At 26.7% G+C, this 11,543-nt stretch overlaps 1 protein-coding gene across 1 annotated transcript; it reads left to right on the plus strand.

Annotated features, from left to right (window-relative positions):
• The first annotated feature begins 716 nt into the window (after positions 1 to 716).
• LOC101891760 (uncharacterized) lies at positions 717 to 10,047 on the plus strand. Its single transcript, XM_005184260.4, has 2 exons — positions 717 to 1,126; positions 9,777 to 10,047. Exons 1-2 carry the CDS (start codon positions 1,009 to 1,011, stop codon positions 10,031 to 10,033), a joined length of 375 nt encoding a protein of 124 aa, XP_005184317.2. The 5' UTR covers positions 717 to 1,008; the 3' UTR covers positions 10,034 to 10,047.
• Positions 10,048 to 11,543: the final 1,496 nt, after the last annotated feature.

Consider the following 11,543-nt stretch of genomic DNA (forward strand, 5'->3'; position numbering starts at 1 on the left):
CCTCTTTATCGATTGATTGAATAAAATCCCAGAATTGCCTATACCATCCCGGATATTTAGTTGTTTTTTTTTTAACTCCCACTAATTACACTTGTTATTGTTTTCAAATTGCGTCACTTAATAAAAATATATAAATATATTCAACACTCTTATAAACATCTCAGAATTACTCATTTTGAGACCTAAACATTTTTCCCACGCAAGTTATTGGTGTGTTCAAGAGTCATGAGATATGACCTAATAAGGTCATGTTTTTTTTTTAGACGAGGAAAGCCCCAAAAAAATTAAAAAAATAAATAATAATTAAAAATAAAAGTAATAGTAAAACCAAGAGATTTATATGACATTAGAGTCATTACTATGGGGGAAAAAATTCAGAACAAAAATTAAAATTTATAAAAAAATTAAAACTAAAGCAAAACAAAATATTTAACCGGTAACATGGTGATAATACAAAAACAAAAGCCAGACATGGCCTGAAGCCATCATTTTTTTGTTTTGTTTTTGCAAAAAAAAAAATAACACAAAACACACACAACCTGCAATTTCTCATTTGTAGAGAGTGCTTAATGCACTCTCTCTCTCTCTCTCACTCTCTTGATAACACATTGGCATTCCAGCCAGAAAAAAACATGAATGCTAAATGTTTTCGTTGTTTTTGCAACTGAATTATTTAAATGTAAGCGTCAGTGATGAGCCCAATTCAGTTGGATTTCAAAACTCAAACTGTTCGCTTCCGTAGGAAAGAAAAAGTACACGCCTTGAGCTCTTTAAAGCCTTTTGATAATTTGGCGTAAATATTGAAATTAAAATTGAAAAAATTTGACAAAGAAATACAAATTTTTCAATTAAGAGAAAAATATAAATAGCTAGTGAAAAATACACAAAAAGAAAAAAAAATAATTGTGTTTCAATAATATAAAAAAGAATTAAAAAATATAAACAAAAAAATTATTTTGCTGAAAAAAGTGATTATATTTTTTTATATCAAAAAAATTAAAAATCAAAATGTCGTGCAGTAAAATCTTCTCCACCCTTGCCGGTCTCTTGTTTGTTTTTTTGGTGCTGTGCAGTTTTAGCAGCAGTCAAGCGGCTGTGTTTACACAACGGGCCATAATCAATCCTGGTTAGTATTTTTTTTGTTAATTTTTTCCAACAACTCACGTTTTCAGAAAACAAAAAAAATGTTATTTGTGTTTATTATTAACGGTTACATTATGCATATTTAATAGTGTGAAAAAAGGCATTCAACAATGACTTCTATATAGGAAGACAAAACAATTTAAAATCAATAGGAAAAGAACAATAATAACAACGATAATTAGAAAAGGGGAAATTTTGAAGGTATTTTTTTTGCAGTTATTAGGGTGTTTACAAGTAATTTAATACCAATAATTTTTATGGGGCAAAAATTAGTTTTTTTTTATTAGAAAAATATTTAATTTAATAATTTAAAAATAATATTATTAAAAAAATATTAATTAAAAAATAAATAAATATTAAATTTTTCATTAATTTTTTCACGTGGAAAAAAACTAAATGTTTAATATTTTGTAAAACTAAAAATTTAATACCAATAATTTTTATAGGGCATAAAATAAATAATTTTTTATCGTAAAAATTATGGGGGAAAATCGGTCCAAATTTAGATATAACTTCCTTATGTATTTCATCCGATTTCAATTTTTTTTTGTGCTCCATATGTGTAATATTCGTTCAAATAGAATGGATTTTCGGCACATCCAATCGAATTTAGCTTAGAAGCAAGTACCTCTCTCTCTCTCTTTCGTTTCAATGCTCCAATTCTCTCTTGCAACTTCACGTTTGTTTCTTAAGTCTTTTGTGTGCATTTGTAGTAATGTTTATATTTCTAATTTCCTCACTCTCTTCTCTTTTATCACTCTTACTCTCTGGGACAGTGGTGCTCAAAACCGTGTTCTAGAACATGAAGAGAAAAAAGAGATAATTAAAGAGAAAATTAAAATTCTGTTTTTCTTTATATTTTACGGTTCTATTTAATTGTTTTTAAACACGACTGTTTGCCAAAATAATTTATAAAGCAAATGGATAAAAAATATTTGTATAAATAATGACTTAACACTGCTTTGTTCTTGATTTAAATAAGCAAAGAGAAATTCGACTGAAAAGAGATATTTCTTCTTGAGCACCCCTGCTCTGGGACATCAAATTAAAATGCGAATAATAGTTTCCCTCTTTAAAAAGCGTTGTTTTTTCGTTTTTTATTATTTATAATAATTATTATTTAAATATTATTATATATTGGTGATGAGAAAAAGCTTGTATACTATTTGAAGTGAAGATGAGAGTAAATGATTTCGAATGTTGAGATGGTAAAGGAAAACCAAAGACTTAAGAAACAAACATAACAATGCACTGTTTCATTGTTGAGAAAAAGAAAACATCCATGAGTATATCAAACAAAAGACTTAGGAAACGAACTTTTAATTAGAAAAAATGTAGAAAAGAGTTAATATCGAATAAAAATGAATACAAATTTATAGAGTTGTTATTAAAATTAAAAACTTTAAAATGTTGCAGTTTTTTGAGATTAATTTATAAAATATTTGATTTTTTTAATTAAAATTAATTCGATTATTTAAAATTATTTCATATAAAAGACTTGGAATATGAACTTTAAATGAGAAAAAAAATGTGGAAAAGTGTTGATATTGAATAAAAATAAATACAAGTTTATAGAGTTGTTAGAAAAAATAAAAACTGAAAATGTTTAAACTTTTTTGAGATTCATTTATAAAACATTTGATTATTTAAAAGTATTTCAAACAAAAGACTTAGGAAACAAACTTTTAATTAGAAAAAATATTGATATTTAATAAAAAATAAATGAAAAATAAAATAAATACAAATTTATAGAGTTGTTAGTAAAAATGAAAACTTAGAAATGTTTCAACTTTTTTGAGATTTATTTATAAGATCGTTGGTTTTCTAACAAAAATTGTTACATGGAACAGCAAATGAAAGACTTAGGAAACAAACTTTCTTATTATTACATGAATTTCTTAGAGACGGAATTTGTGTGTGTGAGAGTCTTTGGAAGAGAAATCTAAACAAAAGACTTAAGAAACGAACAATTTTTATGACTATGCCCCAACAATAATTTCTAAAAAAATTAATTCATAAAAAAACGAAATTAAAATATCTAATTTTTGGGGAATACATTCCTCTGGGAGTAAACAAACCCATTAAATAAAATAACTGTATACAGCTATTTTTTATGAATAAAACAATAATTGGCAAAAAAAAAAAAAAAAAAAAAAAACAGGGAATTAATGACAAACAATGTGGATTCTAAGAATTCTTTAAGTCTTCACACACACACACACATGTACTAGGTCATTAATAAAATTTGAAAATGATGATAATTAGCGAAATTGTCTCATCAGCCAAGTATTCATTATTAATGACCTTGACCAACAGATGACAGTTGTTTTCGTTCTTTGATGGAAATTAAAGAGATAATTGTTTACGCGTGTTTGCCATTGCGAATCAGCGTTTTAAAAAATCAGGTTTTCTTTTTCTTCGTTTTTTATTATTTGTATTCTTTTCTGGTGGAATTTTTCATTGGCAGTGATTTCTTTGTCCTTTGTCTGGCCAACAGAAATCTCTCTCTGTGCAATTCAAAATGCCTTGTGCATTCTTTTGGTTTTTGCTGCATGTTTTCAAGTTTTACAAGCTATTTATAGCATTGTTTATTTCGAAAATATTGGGGTCTTCCAATTGGCAAGGTGTTTATAGTTTACATTCCTTGTAATTATTTTAAAAGTCCCCCTCTTTTTTTAAAGGTATTCGATTTCATGCCAAATGTGGTTGAAATATTTTGCTTTAAAGGAATTTTGATTTTTTTTTTGATTTGCTTTCGAGTGTGTTTTATCATTGTCATTCTGTTTATACCCTCGAAGATGATTTATTTTGTTTTGTAACAGGTCATGTTAAGTCAGCAAAAAAAATAGTGTTTAGTCATTTCCACAATTGTTTGTTTGCCTGTCCTCAAAATTCTTTAAGTGATCATAAATTTGTCAGAAATTCATGAAACTTTTTTTTTGAAAAAAATATTTTTATAATAAAAATATTTTTTTATAATAAAAAATATTTTTTATTAATAAATAAATAATAAAAAAAATGGGAAAATATTTTTTACTAATAAAAAAAAAATAGAAAAAATTTAAGCGAACAGAAATATAGAAAAATATATTTTATTATTTTTTATAACATATTATATAAAAATATATTTACAAAAAAAAAAAATATCTTCATTTGTTAAAAAAACATAAATTTATTATTTTCAAATTTTATTTGAAGAAAATTAAAATAGATTTAATATTATTTTTATACATTACTTTATTATTTATTAGTATTTCACGTATTCATTTTAATTTTACATTTTAAAATTTTTTAAATTTGGATATATTATAAATAAATTTCGATTTTGGACGACATCCGAGTTTAAAAAACAATTAAAATGAATGGATAAATATAAAGAAAAATACAATTTTGGTTTTCTCTTAAATAATCTTTTTTTGGACTCATGTGCTAGCACACGGTTTTGAGCAGTGCTGTTGTAAAACAATTTTTCTTGTGCTCTCCTTTCGTGTCCCTCTTCAAGTTCTCTGAGAATACAGTTATGAAAAGGCGCATTTCCGAAGACATTCATTAGTAATTAGTTATATTTATTTTCTTGGAATTTACGACGTAAATTTTACGTTCATAATCCTATCTCTCTCTCTCTCTCTCTTATTTACACTCTCTTTTGTTATACCTAGGGAATTTCTCTAAGTTTTGGCTCAAAAAACGTTTGTTTTCTAAGTCTTTCTTTATTGCAATTTTATTTTTAGAATTATTTGTTGGAGAAAAAATAATGTTTTGACATGTTTTTGTGTAAACATTTCAATTGTTTATTTTTATTAAGTGTCATCATAAATAACAACAATTTTGTGCCGTAGACACAAACCACTTGTCATTATAAATTGCCAATAAATGTCATAATCGTGCTGTGCAAATGACCTTACATTGAGGATAATGTTCATAAATTTATTTATTGTTTTTGACATATCAAAATAGAAGAAGAGAAAAAAAATTAACAAAAATTATAAGTGGGTAATTTTTATGGGGAAAAAATGCAAATTTAGGATTCTGAAAAAAAATATATTTTTTTTAAATAACATCTATAAATTTTATGAATAATTAAATAAAAAAAATAAAAGCAACTCTAAATAATGGTATTGTATAAAATTTAAAGAAAAGGTAAAAATTATAGAAAATAAAAAAATATTAATTAAAAATTGTTATTTTTATTAAAAATTATAATTATATAATTAAATAAAATGTAGACATAATTTATGGTTTTCATAGCAAATAATTTTAAAATTATTTTAATAGTTTTATGAAAAAAAAACAAATGAATAACAGTCTCAAAAAATTTTAATTATTGGACAAAATTTTAAGAAAAATAGGTAAAAAATATTTTTTTTATTTTAATGAGGAAAAAACAAATTTAGAATTCTAAAAAAACAAAAAAAAAAAGACTTAAATAACATCTATAAATTATTTTTATAATTGTTTTATGAAAAAAATGAATATCAGTCTCAAAAACAAAAATAAAAATAAATACATAATTTTTGTTTAAAATTTGAAGCAAAATATGTAAAAAATATTTTTTTTTTATTTTAATGGGAAAAATACAAATTTAGAATTCTAAAAAAAAAAACAAAATAATTATATAACATCTATAAATTATTTTTATAATTGTTTTATGAAAAAATAAATGAATAACAGCCTCAAAAAATTGTAATTATTGGATAAAATTTGAAGGAAAATAGGTAAAAAATAGATTTTTTTATTTTAATGGGAAAAACACAAATTTAAAATTAAAAAAAAAATAAATAAATAACATCTATAAATTATTTTTAAGAATTTTTGAAAAATGTTAAAAAAATTGAAGCAACTCTCAAAAAAAAAAAAAGAAAAATTATTTTTTTTCTTCTTACAAAAGTTATATGAAGGAAAAATACAAATTTAGAATTCTAAGAAATTCTAAAAAAAACAAAAAAAAAAAAATTAAATAACATCTATAAATTATTTTTACAATTTATTAAAAAAATATTAAAAAAATTGAAATAACCCTCAAACAAAAAATAACAATTATTTTTTTTATTAAAATTATATGAAACATAAAATTATATATAACTAAAATATAAGAGACATCATTTATAGTTTCCAAATAAATTTTTCATTTTTTTTAATTATTATTTATTTATTTTTTTTTTTGTTGAGTAAGCTTTTAAGATTTATCTTTCATTATTGTATGCCTATCAAACTCAGCCAAAATTGTTTACACTTGCCTGCCTCTCCACTTGGGCATGGTATTGACGTCAATTGCCAAAATAATACTGGTTTCATTGGCATTTATAGTTGGTGTTTTTGCCAAAAAAAAAAAAAAAACGACAAAATTCCTTCCAACAGCACAATGAACCACAACATTCAGTGGTCAATTTCACGACATCCATACCCATCAGGCAGGTGTTAATATTTTTTTTCTTTTTGAGAAGGTCACATAGTAAGCATAACTTAAGAAAATGTTGTTATTTGCATTTTTTTGTTTGCTCCAAAAAAAAGAAAAAAATTAAGAAGTTCCAAGATGATAATCAAAGCTAAATAGTCATGGGAATTTTTTTGTTTGGAGTTTCTATTTTTGAAAATGATTTGATAGAGTGAAAAATGTTGTGAAAAAACAATTAGTATGTTTTTATTGAATTATTCCTTTGTCTATTTCCATAATACTAATTTTAAGCGGTAATCCAATATATTTTTGTGAATTTCTATTTTTGCAAATGATGCAAAAGATTTATTGAGATTAAACTAATTTAAATCGTTAATGTTTTTCTGTCTTAAGTCTTTTGTTTCTCTAAGATTTTTAAAATATTTAAAAAAAGCTAGTTTCTTAAGTCTTTTGTTTTCTGGTCTAATTGTGTATTTTGAAGAATTCAAGTTCATGAGATTGTGCCAGAAGTCTTTGGTTGTCGGGACCTTACCATGAAGATTACCATCTTTTGTTTTTATTAAAAGTTTTTTAGGTTAGTTTTTCATTTCAGAAACATTTAAAAAAATTAATAATTATTTGATATGAAAACCATAAATTATGTCTCCATATTATATAATTACATATGATTTCACATTTAATATAATTTTTAATAAAAATAAAAATTTTTAATTGTTATTTTTTTCCACTTTTCTTCAAATTTATTTTTTGAGAGTTGTTTTTTACATTTTTTAATTATATGAATAATATAATTTAAAGCTCTTATTAAAAAAATATTTTCCCAGACAGATGAGGATTGGTGATGAGGATTGGTGGCTCTTTCCGAAACCTTGGTATTCCCTGCCATATCCTCTGGTACATATTACCATCGTTCTCCACTAATAAAACAACAATAAAGGGATTTATAAAAACAACAATAACGGGATTAAGCATGACCATTTTTCAAACAACAAAATACTATGGTATCCCGAACAAACAAGCCAACACTGTTTTTTTTAGGATTCTACATTTGTATTTTTCACGATTAAACCATCTTTGGAAATTCGTTCTTAAATTGATTAATTGTTTTAATTTTTTTTTTTGATTTTTCATTTCCGTCCATTAGAACTTTTCGTTTATTTTCATTTGCGAAATTTTACAAATTTCATGTTTGTTTCCTAAGTCTTTTGTTTCGATGCAAAATATGTATATTTTCCCCATTTCTCTCTCTCTCAATAATAATAATCGGATAATTCTCTCTCTCCAGCAACCACTGTTAATTTTCGTCTCTTTTCGGTGATGAAGTTCGTTTCTTAAGTCTTTTGTTTCGTTGCTAAATGTTTATGTTTTTTGACTATTCCACTATCCCCATTTCTCTCTCTCTCTCTTTGTCTGATAATTATCCATATATTTGAGTAGAGAATTACCAATTAAGCCAAGTTCGTTTCTTAAGTCTTTTGATTCCATATTCGAAATCTCACTCTCCTGCAGCTGTTGTCATTTCTCTTCTCTTTTCACTGATGAAATTCGTTCTCTAAGTCTTTTGTTTCGAGGGTAAATAATTATGTTTTTTGACTATTCCACTATCCCCATTTCTCTCTCTCTAACTCTCCATGTCTGATAATTATCCATAGATTTGAGTAGAGAATTACCAATTAAGCCAAGTTCGTTTCTTAAGTCTGTTGCTTCCACACTCACTCTCTCCTTCAACCATTTTTAATGTTCGTCTCTTTTCTTAGATGAAGTTTGGCCAACCTCAAGTTCGTTTCCTAAGTCTTTTGTTTTGATGTAAAACATGTATATTTTCTCCAACTCTCTCTCAATCTCATATAATTCTACATATATATGGGAGTGAGTAGTGACTTACCATTTTAGCCAAGTTCATTTCTTGAGTCCTTCGTTTTCATACTCATAACCTCTCCTACAACTTTCATCATTTTTTATCACATTTCTCTCTCTCTCACTGGGAAATCTATAGCTTGCTAATTAAGCAAAGTTCGTTTCTTAAGTCTTTTGTCTTGACTCTGTTTCTCGAAGAAGTCCTGAGTAACCTAACAAGAAGGCTTCTACAGCATTCTTCTCACCTCTGCCAAAATACTTATTTTTCTTCATCCTCTGAGAGTTTTTTTTTGTTAAGTATTAAGTTTGTTATTCAACCAAAGTTAGTTTCTTAAGTCTTTCTTTACCATATCAAAACAGAAATTCTCTCCTTCTCAATTACTCCCTCCTTGTAGGGCTATCCTATAAAAATTGCTAATTTCTCTCTCTCCTTACACCCTCTCTTATTTCTCCTCTGACGCTCTCTTTTTGTGGGAAATGCAAAAATGTCAGCCTTTTGTTAAATTTCCCTGTCTGGTCTCAAACTCTCCCTCCCTCTCTCTCTCTCTCTCTCTCTCTGAATTAAACTGTTAAATGGGTAATTTCTCTTTCAATGTTTGTTTCCTAAGTCTTTTGTTTCTTCTATAAAAAAGCAATTATGTTTTTCTCTGTTCACTCTTTGAAGTATGACCAACCTTTACCCAGTAAATGAGTGTGAGGTTGACGTGGGCTTCTCTATTTTCTCAAGGGGTTACAATAATTGAAGGAGAGGGCGTTGCGTTTACTGAGAACCACTGAGAGGGGTAAAACGTTGCCTTCTTGTTTGGCTAATGGATTATTTTAATGAATTCAAGTTTGTGTCTTAAGTCTTTAGTTTTTTGATTGATTTTCTGGTTTTCATTAGCTAGTTTTTTTTTTTTTGCTTAGTGCTTCCCCTATGGAATATTTTTTGTGAAATTGATTTAGTTCAGGCTTAATTTTCAATTTGTCTATGGGCCTTAATTCTTTAGTTTTTTTTTCGACAACACCACCAAATGAATATTGATTAGCAGTTATGTTTTCGAACCCCTAGCCACTTCCTTAATAATAAAAAAAACAACATAACATATGTCGTCTTCTGTTTCTGTAGCACAGTTGTCTGTCTGTCTGTCTTGTACAAAATTTTTACACTTATTTTAATCGAAGAGCGAGTAGCTGACATGAGTAGCTAGAACAGACATTATTCATATCAGATTTCCTTCCCTTGTGCCATATAAATAAGCCATAGTCGTTGTTGTTGTTGTCTACAATATTAAATATGCATAGCTGATGAACTTCCTTATTTTTTAGTTTTGCAATAAATAATAAAAAAATACTAATTTCCTCTCTCTCTCTCTCTGCTGTTTTTTTTCTCCTTCTACAGCACATCCCGGTAGATGTTTTGATAAATTCACCCATCGTGCCATGCTGCCCAACAAGGAATACAAACCCAAAGGCATTTGTGCAGCCTTGACTTGTGATCTGGAACATCAGACCATTAACATTGAGACATGTCCCTACATTGAGATGCCCGGCTGTGAGGAATTGCCGGCCGATCCATCGTGGAGTTTTCCCAAGTGTTGTCCCCAGTTTAAGTGTACCGATTTTAAGACAGGCAAGGAATTTGTTGTGTCGCTGTAAGCCAATCGACCAACCAACCAACAACAAAACCCCGATGAACAGTATCAACAGCATTAAGTCTTAATCTCATCATCAGAAAACAAAAACTAAATATTATATTAATATCTTAATACAAAAAAAAAACCTTATCTTAAGTCTAGAATGTGTGAATGACAAACTCCCCCAAATGAGTGCCTGTAAATATCATTAAATTGTTTAAATCATCATTTAATTTATTTATTATTTTTAAATTTTCCAAAAAAAAAAAAAAAAAAATTCACCCAATCTAAATGCCTACAAATTTCGTAACATTTCATTGCTCTAAGGCCTTGTACATACATATTCCCCCTCCCCCCTCTAAGTTTCACTCACACCCCATCACTGTGTGTATGCGTTAATTTTGTATGTATGCGCGTCTGTCAAATTGTTTTATTTAGTTTTAAGTGACAACAACAACAATTCCCATTTTTTTGTATTAATTTTAAATTTCATAGTTGTTTAGTTTACACCACCTGAATTGATGATCTTTGTGTGCGTTTTTGGCATACTTTTATTAATTGTTTTATAAATGTTTTTTTTTTGTAATTTTTTGTAAAAATAAAATTTGTAAAATAAACACCTAGTTGTAAGTTAATTTAATGGAAAAAATTTGAAAAAAAAATCAACAAAAAAAATTATATTAATAAAAAAAAATAATTAATGAGGAAATATTAAAAAAATTAAATATTTGTTTTATTTTTTATTTTTTTATTGAAGTCCACTAAAAAATCACTCTTGGCCTCTTTTCATCAAAGCAATTTGACACATTTCAAGTTCGTTTCCTAAGTCTTTTGTTTCCAAGTAAAAAGGTTTAATTCTTTTACTATGGCATTATCTCTCCCTCTCACTCTCTCTCTCTGATGATCCTAGATAGGCGTGAGTGGGGCATTGCCAATTAAGCAATGTTCGTTTCTTAAGTCTTTTGTTTCACACTAGACCTCTTAAATCACTTCGCACTTCTCGTCTCTTTTCATTCATGAAATTTGACTATTTTCGAGTTCGTCTCCTAAGTCTTTTGTTTATATATAAGAAATGTTAATTGCTCTACTACAGCCTTGCTCACGAAAAAATATCTCTTTCCAGTCAAATTTCTCTTTGCTTATTTAATTCATTATTTATACAAATATTTTTTATTCATTTGCTTTATAAATTATTTTGGCAAACATTTATGTTTAAAAACAATTAAATGGAATCGTAAAATATAAAGAAAAACAAAATTTTAATGTTCTCTTAAATTATCTCTTTTTCGGCTCATGTTCTAGAACACGGTTTTGAGGGCTGCTCCACTATCTATATTTCTCTTCCACTCTCATTCTCTGATAATTTCATTTAAGAATTATAACCAAATCACCAATCGAGAAAAGTTCGCTTCTAAAGTCTTTCCTTGCCGTGAAAAAAATCCTCAGGTCACTGAGGAGACATTTTTCTATAGAAAAAAATCATTCTTTTCTATAGAGAAAAAATTGCTCAGTTAACTAAGGAGAAAACTAAG

The sequence above is a fragment of the Musca domestica genome, unplaced genomic scaffold, assembly GCF_030504385.1.
Source record: "Musca domestica strain aabys unplaced genomic scaffold, Musca_domestica.polishedcontigs.V.1.1 27, whole genome shotgun sequence".
Taxonomy (NCBI): domain Eukaryota; kingdom Metazoa; phylum Arthropoda; class Insecta; order Diptera; family Muscidae; genus Musca; species Musca domestica.

Excerpts from the sequence above, each read along its gene's own strand:
- LOC101891760 (XM_005184260.4), top strand. The coding sequence starts at position 1,009 with ATGTCGTGCAGTAAAATCTTCTCCACCCTTGCCGGTCTCTTGTTTGTT. Across the intron at positions 1,127-9,776 it reads ACGGGCCATAATCAATCCTG|CACATCCCGGTAGATGTTTT; the intron begins GTTAGTATTTTT and ends CTCCTTCTACAG.